The 17,873-nt window shown below is 39.9% G+C and overlaps 1 protein-coding gene across 2 annotated transcripts in view; it reads right to left on the bottom strand.

Annotated features, from left to right (window-relative positions):
- Positions 1-17,873, bottom strand: part of chd7 (chromodomain helicase DNA binding protein 7) — a 71,263-nt gene that overhangs the window by 12,268 nt on the left and 41,122 nt on the right. For both annotated transcript variants that reach the window (XM_020936063.2, XM_020936062.2), the window contains 17 exons: positions 17,365-17,608; positions 16,775-16,951; positions 16,129-16,272; positions 15,887-15,985; positions 15,610-15,799; positions 14,993-15,203; positions 13,752-13,947; positions 12,945-13,112; positions 12,265-12,444; positions 12,068-12,178; positions 9,821-10,032; positions 8,142-8,341; positions 7,746-7,905; positions 6,454-6,543; positions 4,811-4,914; positions 855-984; positions 318-424 (listed from right to left, as the gene is read on the bottom strand). In XM_020936063.2, the coding sequence (XP_020791722.1) occupies positions 318-424; positions 855-984; positions 4,811-4,914; positions 6,454-6,543; positions 7,746-7,905; positions 8,142-8,341; positions 9,821-10,032; positions 12,068-12,178; positions 12,265-12,444; positions 12,945-13,112; positions 13,752-13,947; positions 14,993-15,203; positions 15,610-15,799; positions 15,887-15,985; positions 16,129-16,272; positions 16,775-16,951; positions 17,365-17,608 (2,723 nt within the window). The remainder of the gene's footprint in view (positions 1-317; positions 425-854; positions 985-4,810; positions 4,915-6,453; positions 6,544-7,745; positions 7,906-8,141; positions 8,342-9,820; positions 10,033-12,067; positions 12,179-12,264; positions 12,445-12,944; positions 13,113-13,751; positions 13,948-14,992; positions 15,204-15,609; positions 15,800-15,886; positions 15,986-16,128; positions 16,273-16,774; positions 16,952-17,364; positions 17,609-17,873) is intronic.

Genomic DNA, 17,873 nt, shown 5'->3' with positions numbered 1-17,873 from the left:
CTAAGCTTTATAACGAGATATAACATGCCCACGTGAAATATCGGCCCATATCAGCCGATATGTCTCCAGGTACCCATATTGGCCGATAATATCGGCCAGCCGATATATTGGTCGGGCTCTAGATTCAACGTTTAACCAATATGAACAAAATTTAATTTAAGATATAGAAACTAGAGGCAAGTTGTCATTATATTTTGTAATGATAGCCTTGTGTTAGTAGTTGAGTTGTGCCAGTTTATTATGATGGTTATGTGAAGTGGGTGTGCATGTTTAAAGGTTTTCACTGCAATTTTCTGTGCTCTTTTTAGTTTGTTTACCTTCAGTCTCTCCATCGGCAGTGTCATCCAGAGGGGAGTTGGTGAAGTCGTCCATGTCATCCTTAAAAGGCATACGCAAAGGTTTGTACTCGGGATCCTCATCCTCACTGCAAATCAGAAAAACAAAAATATTAGACTTGATTTTAAGTATACCTGACATCCTAGAAATACAAGAAATACAATACAAGTCAACTAGTTTAGCACTGCAAAATATAGCGAAAACATAGTGATAAAACATGCTGCATATATTGACACAAAGTTCAATTCACTCCAGTGTCTCCAGAACTAATGAAAAAAAAAAAAATTATAGATTTGTATGTATTTCAAGAGGCTGCAAATTTGAATTGCTCTGGCTGGTATGGTAAAAACAAATTTGTAGCATATTGTGATGCCCCATTATTACTGTAGCCCACTTCAAAACTGTACAGCATTAAAAAGGCCATTTGGATTTAGCTAAATTCACTCTTGGCAACTCTAAATCTCGCCAAAGCCAAAAGTAGCAGTGACAGAAGTGGACAGTGATGGGTGCCCTCTTACCCCTCGACGCCATCTGCCATCATGTCAGTGCCCCTCTGCTCGGCCGCGATCGCCTTGGCGTCTGGCATGCCCACTCGCTCCAAGAAACACAGCGCCGGGTCGGCTCGCATCGAGTTGTACTTCTCATAGCCTGCAGAAGAAGAGTGTGTGAAGAAGAAGCAAGCACGGAGGCTGTTTAGTATACTGACATTGAGAACATTCTACCAGGTTAAATTTACCAAATACAGATTTAAATGTTTGGTTTTATACATTGTGAGGTGTCAATTTACTCCAAAAAAATACTCAAAAATAAATAACCAGACCTAAGAAATATTTCAATAAATGTTTTATTTAAACTGCAATGAAAATAAATGAGAGCTTAAATGATGAAACAAATTAAAAACTGTTAGACTTTCAAGTAATAAACTGAAGTGGAAGCAACAGAAAGATCCTAGAAAGAGGTGACGGAAAGTTGTGCCTGAACAGAAGTGGTGCTAGGATGCGCAGACACCCTGGGCATCCATATTAAAATGAAGGGAGACAAACAGTGGCAGAAGGGCAGACCCCAGGAGCCAGCTGCTGACAGGCTCAGAGTTTGTGTGTGTGGACAGAGTTAGCAGCATGATGCACGTGCGCGTCAAGAGTGTGCACGTGGAGAGGGGAGGGAGCCTGCAGGTGCTCATTTGTGTCAAGAGAGGGAGGGGAGAGAGAGGGGTTTGAGAGAGGAGAGGGGATAAGCAAAGAGGAGAGGAGAGAGAAGGGGGGAGGAGAAAGAGTGAAAGAAAGAGGATATGATAGGAAAGATGGGGAAACAGGGAAGAGATGAAGGGTAAACAAGAGAGAGTGAGGAAAGAGGTGAAAGAAGTGAGGAAAAGGAAGTAGGTGAGAGAGAGTGATGCGAGAGAGAGAGGTGAGAAGGGAAAAGCAAGGGGGAGAGAGTGGGAGGAAGATTGAGTAAGCAGGAAAAGGGAATGGAAAGGATAGGGGGTGTAAGAGACAAGCAGAAAAGGGAGAAAGGAGAGAGAGCGATTGGGAAAGAAAGAAGGGGGCAAGAGAGATATAGAGGAAGAGGAGTGGAGAGAGAGGGTGTCATGGCGTCCATGTGAGTGAGCTAGTGGGTGTTTGTCCGTTAGAGGCATTCAGGCAGAACAGATTAGACTGTGCAGGTCCTACTGAGAAATCGGCCAAAAGAGGGAGCAAAGGAAGAAGGAAGATATGAGTTTAATGGTGAGGAAATGGTGGAAGAGGAGAAACTGCAACCTGGAAAATGCATACAAATATAACACAAGGTAGAATGGGTATCAACACTGGTACAAGGAGTTCAAAGGGATGCTATAAGTAAATTGAATTATAATGCTTAAAAAAAATTTGTAAATTAGCAGTCATGTAATGTATGGTTACGTGAAAAATAAATAAATGAAACAAGATTGATATGTCATTAAGGCAATGCAACAAGTTAGGATATCAGGAGATCATAAAATTGTTCATTACATCTAAGGAAATTAGAGAAATAGCTGTATGCCTCACTATTTGGACAGAGAAAGAAAACACACCAGAAACTTAAATATGTAGATGGTGCAGATAATGCCATAACATGATTAGTGAGCTTACGTTTACTCTAGTACCAAGCACTGATGTACTCCGTTGGGGATTAACCTGTATAATACTGTTTGGTGGCAGTTTTGCAGCATTAGAGGAAAATAATTCATACTTAGGTTGACCAGAGGGAAAAAATAAAATGAGAAGGGGAAAAGATGAGATGCGGTAAAAAAGGAAATGCAAAAAATGCTTTCAGGGGCCCACAATGAAAGGAAATTATGACAGTGGCCGCTAATGGAAAAAACAGAAAACTGGACAAGGAGGGTTTTGTCATAAAAGTGGAGAGAAAATGACAGGGGGAAGAGAGGGAGTGGAAAAAGAGGAGTGCCGCCATAACATGACCACATCATCGTCTCTTTAACCTTCTTCCTCTCCATCACATTTCAATTAGGAGAGATAGGACGCATTGTTCCTAACCTCTTCTGTCACCAACTCACAGCGCTCCCAGCCTGCAGCCAAGCGTTAATCATCGAGCCCTTTATAAGCCATAACTCTTGTGCCTTGTGTCTGCATACGAGGCAGTGCCATGTATGTGTGTGTGCCCCTCTCTACCTCTCTACCTCAGGGGCCTCCCATGTGAACGCGGATTATGATTAACTATGGGTGAGCCCTTTTTGTATTCTTCCCCCAATGTGTGTGTGCATGTGTGTGTCCTAATTGAATCATAGAAGGTGGCATTGATGGAAAAATTATGACAATTAAGCCAAATTAATATGAATGAGGGTCTTCAACCACAGCCCACATGACACCCATCCCATTGGCCTGTCACCCAGCGTCACATTTAGAGTTAGCAACCAAAGGTGGGCCAACAGGGAGATTGAAGAAACTCATTTTTAAGCTAAGCATGTTAACCATGTCATTAAGCCAGACCTGATTCCCAAAATTAACACCTGTAACACCCTCCAAAAGAGCAACCACGCGCGCTTTAAGAGGCAAAACGTCAGTAGCCATCAATCACAATGCCACCACATGCAGAGCCAACCCAGCTGCGTACCACAGTTACCACGGAAACACCAATCAACCGGTGGCAGCGGCTGAAAGTGGGCGGGGCCTGTTTGTGTGTTTGGAGGAGGGTGTGAGACGCGAGCCACTGGGGGTGCTGACAAGTTATGGCTTTGCAGCAATGGTGATTTACAATGCAACTGGATTACCAAGGGGTGGACTGCATTGTGCTATAGTTTTCACCGTGGTTTAAACAGTGTAATAGATTTACGCTGTGGCAAATGAAAATGATGATACACAATTGAGAAGCAGTCATATTTTAAAGTTTGGCCTAGTTAAAAGTTTGTAAATGTTGTGTTTTTGAGAAACAAGGAAATTTGACTCCTGTCATACTAGTTGGATACCAGTTTGCTCTGATGTGTGGCCTCCTCGTTTCAAAATCACTGGTATCTTGAAAGATTTGATTCACGTGATCTAATGCACTGCTATTTAGGTTAACCACTGTGTTTCGCCTGGTTTAAACAAATTAATAGATTTCACTTTTAAAAGAATAAGCAGAAATAGGAATTGTCTTGAAATTAGAATAATCAGTCAATGTAATACCCACAAGCACAACCATTATGTAGCATTACACTAAACATGTCTATTTTAGAAATGGTTACCATCCATGCAATTGGTAGTCATCATTGCTTTTTTGTCTCAACACTGAAAAGGTTAAACAGTGAGATCATACCAGCAATGACTAAGTTTTAGGTCAAGTTGAACTTTTCTTTTATGGCTTCTTTTCAGATAGTATTTGTCCTGTAGTAAGCTTTTTATTTCTAATATTACCATGACAAGTAAGATTACAAACAGCAGTCAATTGAGAGAGCAATCTTTTAAACATAATAGTTCCTCTGCATAATATACAACATTTTACAGTTCAGAGTTCAAAAGTAGCAACATTTATATATGACTAAAAGTGCAAATGGAAATGCAAATTGGACTATAAATTTATTACTTATTAAAAAGTGCACAATGTAACTTTTCTAGTGGGTGGTCTGCCACCTACTTGTCTTCTTGGAGATGTAATCGCTTTGTTCCACAAATACGGTACTACAACTCTCCATCACCATTAAGGCATGCAAGTGACGACATCAGATCAAGTTACTGGTCAGATCTGTGTAGAGGTGACCCCGCCTGTTGCATGTTTTCTTAGGCATTTTCTTTAGCAAAAAAAACAAAAAAAACAACCACCTATAATTGCAATTGTAAATGCAAGACAGAGTATGTTTAAAACTACAGTATGGAACATACCAGGCAAAGCAATAAAGTTGAGACAAGCAGGTTAAGCCCCCTCTCACCCCCTCACTATAAAAGCTACATAGAGCACCTTTAAATAAACAAACTAGCCGGTTGACGTGTACTGAACTTAAGCAGATCAGATGTGTTCTTACCGTGCTTGAAAACTCCGATGAGCAGAGATTTGTCGGCCTCAATGTCCCACCAGTCAGCGGGAACCTCGGCGTGGAGCGGCTGCGGAATCCAGATGTCCAACTCACTGAGGAAACAAAACACAAGGGACTTATAAGGACAACATTTGGATGTTAAGGAAGTTTAAGAAGACTAAAATTAAATGTATAACAGAAAATGCATTGTGTCGAAATGCTGTTCCAATTTAAGAAGGGTCCATGCTATTAGTTGAATTTTAATACGGATTTCATAATTTACAAGTCCTAACTTGAAAAAATGAGAAATTTTACCATTTTAATGTTGAAGGAAATAACTAAAAGTCTGTTCAAGAAATTAATATTTAAAGCCATTTTTAGAGTTTAATAAAATTAACTATTGTAAATCAATCAATGAGGAAAAAAACTGAAATGGACATCTGCCATGGGCAAAGTTATGTCAACAGAACCCATTCCTACTTTACTAAAAAGATTGAAAACTTAAGCTTAAGTTTGTTTTTGGTTAACTGTAAAACTGAAAATGTAAAAATCTGGTTGAAAAGTGTATTGTTAAACATGTTAATGCACCAGATTGGGAATTTCAGACTAATTTTGTGTTTCAGAAAGTAGTAAATCCTCCATTATGAAAAGGTGTTTGCAGTTGGTTACTGGGAGAAATCACACAATGGAAGCAGATAGACCGAGGGTGACAGAAGAGAAGAACCAGAGAAACGGTCCCTTATCTCGGCAAACAGCAGCATGCCCGGCCTTGGCACCACATCGACAGACTGGCATGCTAAATCCCCCTGGCATATGTTGGCACGACGGCAACCCGTATGCTCACGTCTGGCACGCGGCAACACACACACACTCGCACAGGGGCCTGTCACAGTAGCCATCGGCCGGGGGAGGGGAGGATGGAAGCGGAGGGGGACAGAGCGGAGAGATCGGCATGAAGTGCACGTGCAGCCCATTATAAATGCATTCACATCTGGGTGAAAGGGTGGAGAGCGGGGGAGGGGACCTAAAGATGAGACTCAAGTGCACTGCGGAAAAAAAGAGGAGTACGATGGACAGATGGCAAGAAAGTGTAGAGCAGCTGAGGGAAAGGTGCAGCGAAGGACCACCAGATCAAAACATCCAGTAGTGTACACTTCAACTGCTCTGAAGGTCCGTGTGCAAAATGCTAATGAGTTAAGCTTGTCAGAAAATGTAAAAAAAAAAAAAAAAAAAAAAAAAAGGCTAAATGGGTCAAAATTGTAATAAAAAGAACATTCCCCTGGTAGTGTCAAACAGAGATGTGTGTTGTGTCTGTCAGAATAAGAGAAATTCTGCCAAAGAGGCCAGTGGAACAGACCAAAATATATCCCAGTAATAATTTATAGGATTCATATTCATATCCATCTCTATTAGATCCAGTCATGATCCATTCGTCACATCAAAGGCCTTTTATCTGCAATAGCTTAACACGCAAACTACAAGGGCCATGAAAAATATTCCTAGTTGGGAATCAAATGTCTGTATTTGAAAAGGAAAAATAGCAACAGGTAAGGAAGATTTGAAGGACAAATCTATATTTTGTGCAATAAAAATACAGGCAAAGTTATTTAGACTTCCATTGTTTCTCATGAAATGTCAACTTGAGTACAAACCTTGAGTCTGCTCCCTCCAAGATGCGCTCCGCTAGATCTCCAATCACTTCCTGCCTTAGATAGTACAGCATCCTCACACGCAGCAACACCCTGAAACAAGAAAAAAAGTTACACCAACTGTTACCAAATGCTCAAAAAGGTCACAGATTTGGCATGTTTTCCTGTCAAAAATATGGCTCATAGCATACGAGTCAGATCTGATCTTGTGACATTGAAAATAACATGGAGATCTGCTTTATCTGTAAACATTTGTCACCACATTAGTCACCAGGATTTAATGCCAATAACTCTTGAGGAGTGGAAGAGGGGGAGGCGACAAGAGGGAGGAGCGGGCAATAAAAGGGCTGGGACGGAAGAGGGACAAAAAGTTTGGAGAGGCAGCAAAAAAGACGAGGGGGAAGGGGAGGCCGAGAAGTCATTTGCAACTCATTCTGGTGTGGGGCGTTTGTGCTTGAATGGCATCACAAGTTTAGTGGGTGCGTGCGCGTTAGCTGGCAGCCTGTGTGTGCTCATCCATCAATGTGCCAGGCCTGATTAGCCACACAACGCTGTGCTCCAGCCTAGCAGATGGCACCACATAATCACCCCCAAGTGTGTGTATGTGTGTTAGCGAGCGTCTTTCACCCACTTCCAACAGGTCTGCCAGCAGCGCACCTGGTCTGGCACGCAGCCACGCAAACGTACACAAACACAAACAAACTCCCTCCTCAAGAAAAATAGTGAGAAAAAAAATCTAGGAGATTCAATCTGGACTAGGGTGGAGTTTCTCCCTGACAACAGCACTGACCAGTCTGAGTCCAAATCTGAAGTGACTACTCTCTCCATACATATACAAGACACAAGCCAATGATGTCTTCAAGAAATGTTGCAGCAATGTGTGTCTCTTAAATTTAACAGTAAAAACAAGCTGACTGCTAATTGCTAAAAGTTTATCAAAATACATGCATAGATACATTTACACTTGTTTTAGAATCTCATTCCTTTAAAGTTATGAGTACTAAGTCCATAAGCCATCCCAGTAGCCCACATATGGAGCAAAAAAACTGGTGTGATTGACACCTCACTCACCTGCTGTTGGCATCAAAAAGAACCCAATTTCTACAGCGTTTAAATAATTAAACCCAAAATTAATAATTGATCAAAAGCTTGAAAATTTGAAATATTATGGTGGAAATTAAAGCAGAGTTTTGATATGTGCCAATTCACAAAGTAAACAATTAACATGGTGGTAGTACATTACTTAAAAGGTATACAGTGAAATAATGTAATACAATGAAAGTATGGGATCCTACTTATTGCAATGGTGTTTAAGATGTCTCTTGTAGCTGTCCTCCTGCAGTAGGTGATCAGGATTACAGCTGGCCAGCCACTCTGCACGGGGCATCTGTGTGGCAGGGGCTGGGAGCTTCCCCTTTTTGCCCTTTCTGCCACGAGGAACAGGAGTAGACAAACCTAGGGAGGGAAAAAAAAAGAATTCAGTGTAATTACAGAGGATTGAAATCACTTCATTGGGTAAAGATTTCAAGCAGTGTGATTTCAAAGAGTGTTTTAATTCCACTATGGGGGCAGGGAGAATAACCAACACCTGTGATATATTTTTTCCACATTTAAAACTCTAAAATGATTGTGCAAGTCATGAACAGAGCAGATTACTCTAAATTGCTTGATTATTTCAGAATATAATTTACCTGAATGGTTACTGAGTGTTTTTGTCGTCCCATCCTCGCTTGGGGTGATCAGGTCCCAGATGAAACTTTTGATGTTCTCATCACCACGGTAATGCAGCAGGCAGTAGGCCAAAAGCGCTCGGCAGATTGTTTCTACGTCAGACACCTGCAGGGGGCGCTTGAAACGACCATGAGACAGGATGTCTCCCCATCGTCCCCATCTGAAGAGGACACAAGTATGTCAGTGTACTATTACAGCTAAAATTAATTAAACATTGCATTTATATTGCGCATTTCAAGACACCCAATACTCTTCACAGAGCATTATTCATTCACTCCACACTTGGTGGTAAGCGACTACTGTAGCCACAGCTGCCTTGGGGCAGACTGACAGAAGAGAGGCTACCAATGTGCACAATCAGACCCTTCAGGCCACCACCATCACTCACAAACACAAACTCTACTTTCCTACAAGGCAATGTGGCTCAAGTGTCTTGCCTCAAGACATCAGTTTTTTGACAGTGGCACCTGGGATTCCCAGTGGTCACTCATCCAAGTACTCCCCAGGCCCGGCCTTGCTTAGCTTCTGAGATCTGACGAGATCAGGCTTTGACAAGCTAGTATGGCAGCTAAGCAATCATAATTGAGTCAAATGGGTAGGACAAGTAAGAAAAGCTTTAAGATGATAAATTATTTGAACAAGTGTTTCAAATATGATTTTTTTTAAAGTCTATCCTGCCATCTTCATTTTATTTTGAAGCAATGGTACCCATAGTGGAGTACCAATTTTTTACTTCTCTGCCAATCATAATCTACACATTTATGACCTCCATTTCATACCCAAGACTTAGCAAAAATACTCCAGTAAAATACAACAGCTCGACACTAGCTAAAGTGGTGATTTAAGTGTTAGTGGCACCCTTATGAGTGTCCCCCAGCTTAAAGTGGATCACAGCCAACCCCCCTAGAACATCACACCCAGAGAATCAGCTGCCCTCAAGGCTGTGATGACACATATAGCCACTATCGGATCTGTACGCCACATTCTCCTAATTTATCTATTGCGCAAAACGTTCCTGGGATAAAGTTGAAGCATTTCTCACTTGGCCTCAAAATGGTGGGAAGCGAGAATATGGATGATGGGAAAAGACAACAGTGCAGTGGGCAGAGGGGACAGCCCCGGTCAGACACTGTGTTTTTGTGTCCTATAGCCTCAGGCCACAAGACTAGACTGGAACAATAACAATGCTGACATCTCACTAGCACCACTGTTCTGCTCTGCACAGACACAGCCAGTCAGCCATGAAAAGAGGATGGTGAGCTCTGGTAGTCAACAGCCCCAGTGGTAAATTGGCAGTATGATGGGGTTGTTGTGTGGACTGGATACCATGTACTGTGCTTACTGTAGAAATTAGAGCGATTTAGAGTAGATTAAAGATTGACAACACTGAGCAAAACAACGTGTCAGAATAATCAAGAGTCAGTGATATTGCTGGTCCAACCTGAGAAATAAAAAGCACTTTGCCAAACTTCCTAATACTGGCATTACTGAATTCTGAGCATGTTGAAGTTTGGGAGAAGGTTGAATAAGACGACAAAAGAGATCAGTTTTAGGGCTGGGCCATATATGGGGATGACACAAAATTTTGAATATTGGGTGCGGAGTTAAACAAAGGCGTTCAAATGCTTTCAAGACTGACCCATAGACTAGGAGGTTCTTCTCCACTCTGAAGCACTCGGACCGTGGATAGCCCTGGGTCTTGTCTTGCGGTCTTCGTGGTTTGGATGTGGGTTTGCTTGGTTCGTCGTCGTCACTCTCCAGTTCTGAAAACTCCATCATCTCATCCTCCTTCACGCTGCTAAAGTGACGCGTTTGCTTCCTCACTCGTGGTGTGTCAATCACCAGTGTATTCTGCAGATAAAAAGTAATTTAATGTTGTCACAATACCACAACTTCAAAGTTGATTTTAATGCTAAGGAGCATGACTCAATACTGTCACCAAAATTGTTTCTTGTACACAAAATTTGTTATTTTGTGTTGATAATTACCATGTGTGCCTTACATTAGTTTTAGAATGGTCTCGATCTGTATCAAATATTCAGGAAAGGTCAAATTTAGTCGTGGAATTTTTTTTGTTCTGATATTAGCTTCAGAGTCAGTTGGTATCTGGATATCGATACTTTTGACAACCTTAATCTCAATATGCTGTACTTTCACATTTTTAAATACATTTTTGGTTTATGTTTAATACACCTGCTAAAACAATACAGATGGAGTCAAATCCACCAGCTAAGGCATCATCTGTCTCAAACACTATGCAAAACACCTTCTGGTTAGCTTCCACTTAGATGCTCATTTGTACATTTCCTGCTTGCTTGGTTTCTTCTGACGCGAGACCAAGGAAAAACATGACATCTTTGCTACAAATCTCCGTAATTGGATATTTGGCCCCTTGTTTCATTTGTGATGCTGAGAAAATTGCCGCCCAGCTCGGATATAAAGTGGCATTAATTATGTTGTCTAATGAAATACATTTTTATTGCATTAATTTGATCATTTTTCCCCTTCTTCTCACAATCCACATTAATATGCGCAAACATGGCGGTAGTTAGTTCCACAATTATCACAGAGAGACGCAGTCATTTTCATTTCAACTTCACAACATCACACAATAAGAAAATCCCGGGGGAGCAGGCTTGAGTGGAGTGTATTCAGGCTTGTAGCTGGATTAAGTGTTCCAGTAGAGGGCCCTTAAAAGAGGCAGCCACAGTGTAGAGGGGAGGTAAAAAAAATGTGAATAAAAGGGAGGGAGAAAAAGTCAAACAGAGCGCACGGATTCGGGCAAAGCTGAAAATAAAGATCCCCGTTAGCAGGAGTGTGTATGTACAATGCAATGGCTTAGCTCTTATTTCCGTGCAGTTTTTCTTTTTTTTAGGGGAGCGCTAGGGCTAAGTGATATCTCTGTACCCTCCAGGCATCTGCGCCCTGTTAAGTGGAGCTAAGCAGCTTACTCGCGCGCTCAAACACACACACCAGAGCAAGGAAACATGGGTAATTAAGGAAGAGAGGAGATTCCCAACTGTCAATATTAATCTCTCCCTCTTTCTCTCCCCCCTGTACCCAGCGCGTGGCTTCCTGGTCTCCCCTTCTTTTCTCAGTCACTAGCGATGACTAAATACCACTGATAGTAGTAGCTCCAGAAGGGGACCACCACCAGCTGTGTGTGGCGTAGGATTTATAACAGCAGCAGGTGTACTCTGTGTGGGCTGTAAATATAATTGTCTGTTTTTGTACAAGCGTGATCCAATTTTAACTCTTTAGGAAGGAAAGAAAAAGAATATGATGTATGTCAGAAGAAAGCAACTTGTATGATCTGCAAAATAAAGGTACACAACGTAACTTTTTTTGGTGAAGGTTAAGCTACTCACTTGTCTCCATGAAGAGGTTACTGCTTTACAACAGAATTACATTAAATATGTGCCATTTTTATTGCCCAAAAATAACTTTAAAAGCACACATTCTTGCTGCGTGTGGGCTTACATGTCCACTGTTCGACCTGTAACTTGGATTGGTGCAACCTTCACAGATACGCAGAAATACCTAGTTCACCTTTAATTCCAAAACATATTAAGGGGCATGTGGTGCTTATGCAAATATATAGCAATCTCAACGCTAGAAGCTCAGATTTAGAACATAATATTTATATAGCAACAGTCATCACCTGCCTATATTTTAATTGCATAATTTAAAGTGAACAAGAACAATTACTGTTTATGTAATTAAAAAACGTGTGCCCATAGTAACATGACCAAGCCGTCCTCTACTACATGTGCAGTCACTGAACATAAACCTAATTAACATCAAGCAGAGCTCTATAGTAGTATATTAGTAGTCATTGGATACAGTATAGAATTCTTTTCATTAATACATGAAAGCTGGTGCTTACCCTTCCAGTGATGGCATCAAGGTCCAGTTCAGCCTTTTTGGCCCATTTTTGCCAGAAATCAGGATCTTCAAGAGAAATATCTGTTCTGTTTCCAGTTGCAACAAAGCTGGCCTATAAACACAAGAAACACGTGATAAGAAAACTGATCTTAAGTGTTGAACATAATTACATTTTACAGTCTTGAGTTTGTATTTCACCTTGGCGAAAGTGGACCCCTTGCCCTCAGACTCAATAGTGATGGTGTGCGTTCGTCTCTGCAGAATTTGGTCAATATCTTCTTCACAAAACTTGGATCCTTCGTCTTCTTCGTCCATAAGAGCTCCATAAGCACCTTTTCTCAACAGGTCCTCAATTTCCTTCTTGGACAATTGCTGAACCTGCACCATCAAAAGCACATTTAGCAAACAGTCAAAATGTGTTTAGAGGAATTATTCAAGTTAATAATTTATAAATCAGAAGCAATTAATATACTTAAGAATCATCAAGTCATCATGGATTTCAAAATCCATGGAAACCTACTCAAATTGTTAATTTGTTTCTTATGAAAATTGTGAATACCATTATGTTACCAACTACTCAATCAGATCAAAAATAGCTATTTAGGTTATCAAAATGCAAAGGCTGCCATTGTTTAGGTAATACAATCTCCAATGCAAAGAACAAAATACCTGTAACTTAGACATTTACAGATATGATCAGAAATGCATTGCATTGCAATTGAAATGCATTGAAAGTTCATATTTGTCTTCTCTCACTTGTCAGTGCTTACAAAGAACACTGTGATCAAAATCCTTATTTTTAAAACATACATATTACAAATTTAAATCACTTTTTTTTTTTTCCCAAAAGAGCACATAAGTTAGTGCATGTAGCTTACCCCACTGTTGGCATTCTCACGGCCACTCATACTCTGCAGCACAGCCTTGTCCAGCCCCAGCTTCAGACTGGCTTTGTCGAACATCTCCCTCTCGTAGCTGTTCCTGGTGATCAGACGGTAGATCTTCACTGCTTTTGACTGCCCGATACGGTGACATCTGGCCTGGGCCTGGAGCAAAATGCATATAAAGAGTTACAAAGGCACTCAAATACAAAGCGTTACAGAGGCACCCAGCCAAGAGACATGGAAATAAATGGCTCTACTACAACCGTTTCAAGATCAGCAGATAGAATTAGGTGGTCATATTAAAAAATGTTTTGGTCTTACACCAGCGATGAGCAAATGTAACTTATGCAATTTAACCAATTTGTTTAAAAAATAACTGATGAAGAAAATTGCTTAGCATGAGTCTACACTTCACATTTTAATGGTGTTTATTTTTTACATTACCAATGTCATCTGTCCAAGAATATGTGTGTTCATTTCAATATCATGTAATTAAACAAAAGAGAATCATTGGGAAATGAAGAGCTATACTACCCAGGGGTTTCAGAATGATAGAAAATTATTAAATTTAATAATTCATTATTAAATATTGAATTAATATTTAGTTTTCAAGGGGGAAGTGTACATTTGCATTATAGTAATGTAAATGTACCTGAAATAGCCAAAAGGCTAGTTTTCATTGGCAGTCACCCTGCCAGATTTTAATAGATGCCCTAAAATGTTGTATATAAAAGGATGTTGAAAGCTTGAATATTGGCTTTAAAGACCCTTCCTGTTGAGAATTAGTGTGCGTTGTCTTACCTGGAGGTCGTTCTGTGGGTTCCAGTCTGAGTCAAAGATGATACAGGTGTCCGCAGCAGTGAGGTTAATGCCCAGCCCTCCCGCTCTCGTACACAGCAAGAACACAAATCGATCAGAGTCCGGTCTCGAGAAACGGTCGATCGCCGCCTGTCGGAGATTTCCACGAACTCTGCCATCTATTCTCTCATACGGATACCTAAGAAAACAACATCAAGGCCAACGCTCAAATTAGATCAGTTAAAAAGAAAAGAACTATTGCTAAGCCCAAAACAATTCAATTTAACTTCATATATGACTGAAAGGATTTTATTCTGCACTCTTTAAATGGTAATTTCATTATTATTTGTGTTTAAATTTGAATTGTGATTGTAATGTCTTATTCAGTAAAGCACTTTGTAGAGCGCAAATCGTATACATTAAGTCAAATAAACATTGCCTTGCTAAACAGCACATAATTCATATATTGGCTCAAGTTTTAGCAAATGTGATCCATTTTCCTTTTATTGCAAAATTTGGAATGACAGCAGCAAATTGTTGGCTTAAAAGTATCTAAGATTATCCTCCATTGGGGTAGTTGGGGTAGTAGTGAGACACACAAGCACAATGGAACATAAACTACGGAACAATGCAAGTTCTATGCTCATTTAAACTTAAAAAACAAACCCAAGAAATTAATACAATTAAAAGTGCACAGGTGGTGTTCAGGAACAATAAATGATTAACTCAACTGCGATAGAAAAACGTCATATAGAACTTAAGAGGATGGCCAAGACACTATTAAAAAAGGTCACTGTTAAACGTTCCTGTGTGCAAAAATGTTTATTCTATTCAAGTGTGTACATGTCCACAAGAACTACTTGTGCAGACAATGGACCTTTTAGTTCTTGTTTAGAATAGACCTTCCCCTAAACTTGGATATTTTTGGATTTTGATCCTGTCTGATTTTTGTGTGCTTGCCAAACATTTTAGGTATAAAAAGGGCTGTGCAATAATCAAATTTTAATTGAGACTGGTCAATGATTATCTTAGAGCTTTTTAAATCAGTCTATGACCAATTTTTTGGTAAATGTGATTAAAAGTGTGTTTGTGTTCAGGAAATTACAATTGAAAGTCTTTGTTCCTTGTTTTAGTGAGACAAAATAAAATTGAAAATTGTGACTGATCAGTATGAGGAAATGTGTCTATATAGTTTTGTCATATCCCCCAGCCCTAGGTATAGCTGAACTTAAGTTGATGTTTACCGTCTCTGGATGAGGTAGTCCTCCAGGATGTCAAGGCAGCGGACCATCTGACTGAAAATCAGGACCCTGTGGCCTCCAGCCTTGAGTTTGGGCAGCAGTTTGTCGATAAGCACCAGTTTCCCAGCAGCCTGGATCATGGCCTGAAGAGCCATATCTGGCATGTCTGCGCTGTGACTCTCCCTAAACTCCTCTGCGATTTTCTCTTCAGCTCCTAAACACAATACAGTATATCAGCTACATTATACAAGTTCAATGTCAAAATGTATTTACTAATGATAATATCAAAGACAATCGGGACATTACATATTAACTGGTCAAAATGTTACTGGTTTCCCTAGATAATTTTTTGATTGATATTTAGAATAGTCGTTCAGGAACGCAAGAGGTGCCAGCCTCTTATTTTTATTATGTTTATATTTAATTGACTTTTATAAGTATGTGATATGTAAGTGACCGAGTTACAGGAAACTTGTACCTCTACATTCTAATGAGATTTTAATGGACCCCATGAAACTAAATGTTGTTTGTGCATAGGAATCTGATATCTGTTAAAAGCTTTCAAACGTGTTGTATATTGATAATATTATCAGTATTATTGGTATTGCATAATTATGTACCATTGATGAGGTAAGGGTGGTTGCAGCACTTTCTCAGCTCCATCATGGTGTTAAGCAGATTTGGGACATTGCCACTTCCCCCTCCTCCACCTCCTCCTCCACCTCCTCCTGGGCCCCCTTTAGACAGGAAGGAAAAGTTCTTCTCCAGAATAGCCCGGTAGTATTTCTTCTGGATGTTTGTAAGTTCAACCTGAAACAAAACATTAGTCAATTAATATTATATTTTATGTATTACTAAAAAATAAGGAGTAAATTTTGTTATGACGGAAAGTTTTACCTCAATTATAGTTTCCTCTTTTGGGGCAAGATTTTTCTCTACATCCTCCTTCAGTCTTCTCAGCATCATAGGTTTTAAAATGCCTTGCAATTTCTGAACCTAAAGCAGAACAAATATATAACTTCATGATCTACAAGAATAATATCTGTATCTAATCTCTAACAACTAATCAACAAGGCAAGGCAAAATATTTATTAATAATTTACCAAAAAACCCAGGCCTACAATTTTGTTGAGTCTCACCTGTTCTTCAGTCTTTAAGTCTCCAAATTCAGTCATAAAGGTCTGTTCAGAGGGGAATCTCTCTGGCTCCAGAAAGTTGAGTAAGCTGAAGAGCTCCTCCACAGTGTTCTGGAGGGGGGTTCCTGTCAACAACACTTTGTGCTCCTGTCGAGGGGAAGAGACAGGACCAGAGATATTTAGAGACCAAAAATGGAAATCAGGATGTGCAGAGGGACTTGGCCCTCCAAACAAGAGGAAACAACAAGAATATGAGCCAAATTTACAAAAATATAGTGGATGTTAATATAGACATCTATTGTTAAATCATAATATTTCACAGGCCTGTACAGACGATCATGGGCAATGTAACTGTCAATTTGCAGATTTAGTTGATTTTGTGGTGTAGTTGCCAATTACATAACCAATAGACATTTTTAATATATTTTTCTATGAAAATGCCAAATAAACCCATTCAGGAAACTGGCTCAAGTCCCAATCTGATAACATTTTAAATAACATCTGCTTTTAAATAATAATTTTTTTGTTTGTTTTTGCTGTCCTTGCTAACAAGTGTTATGTATGATCATTAATGTGAACCTACCCTGCCTAGCATAAGGTGAAACTAACCAATAGTTCTTAATTGGTGCCAGAAAAAAGTTCCACTCACCATGTCCATCATTTTGAGTCCTTCCAGTAGTTTGCAGTTTCGGTTTTTAAGGCGGTGGGCTTCGTCGATGACCACACAGCGCCATGGGACGCTGCGAAGCTCAGGGCAGTCAGCCAGGATCATCTCGAAAGTGGTGATTACAGCATGAAACCGATACGCTCCCTTTATTACTTTACCCTAGTTCAAAGGGAAGAGGTAGCCACCAAGATCAGACAAAAGAACAAATATAGGAACAAAACGCACTACTAAATAATAACACTACAAAAAAAAATCCAAATTAATATGAATTTAATTAATTTCAAATGTATCAAGTTATTTATTAAAGGATGCCAACCACAATTTTCCACTGACAACAAATCCATATATAGACTTTCTGTGGAAGCTGTAGTTGTGACATGAAAGCTAAGTTAGCTATAAAAATGGCATGCTTGAAGCAATGATATTAGGTTCCTTTATGCCAGCAACAGAAAAACCTATGGCAATTAATAAAAGTTCTGCCTGCAGACTTACTGTGATGTAAAATAGTGGAAGTCCAAATAAAGAGTGACTAGTAAAATGCCAAATTAATCCCCAGCATACCAGTGATTTACCTGTGCGTCTCTGTAGTACATCTCGTAGGCCTGAATGGTCTTCCTGCTAGCCTGACTGCCGTGGTAAACTATAGCATTTAGTTCAGTCCAGGTCCTGAACTCTCGTTCCCAGTTTGGGATGGTGGAGAGCGGCGCGATGACCAAGAACGGCCCCTGAATGCCCTTCATGTAAATCTCATAGAGGAATGTAATGGACTGGATGGTTTTTCCAAGACCCATCTCATCAGCCAAGATACAGTTACGTCTGCACATAAAACAATAATGAAATGATAAAGTGTGGAAACATTTGAAAAACGTACAGTTTAAATTGTACTAATGCAAAAAAGCCAAATGTTAAGATGTTCATTTGATTCTGGCAAGATAAGCCCCCCTTCCCTTTTCCATTGCCTATTCGTAATTTTCCAAAGAGGTGAGACTGTTTTCGACATTAGTAATGCAAGTTATTATCATCTGCAGCAGAATATCATCTTTGAATTTTCCATGCTTGAAACTACATTAATCAGTACCAG

This window comes from Boleophthalmus pectinirostris, unplaced genomic scaffold (assembly GCF_026225935.1).
Source record: "Boleophthalmus pectinirostris isolate CB_2022bp ecotype Guang Dong unplaced genomic scaffold, ASM2622593v1 HiC_scaffold_16, whole genome shotgun sequence".
Classification (NCBI taxonomy): Eukaryota; Metazoa; Chordata; class Actinopteri; order Gobiiformes; family Gobiidae; genus Boleophthalmus; species Boleophthalmus pectinirostris.
The sequence above is the reverse complement of the archived record's forward strand: the minus strand, read 5'-3'. Positions and strand labels throughout refer to the sequence as shown.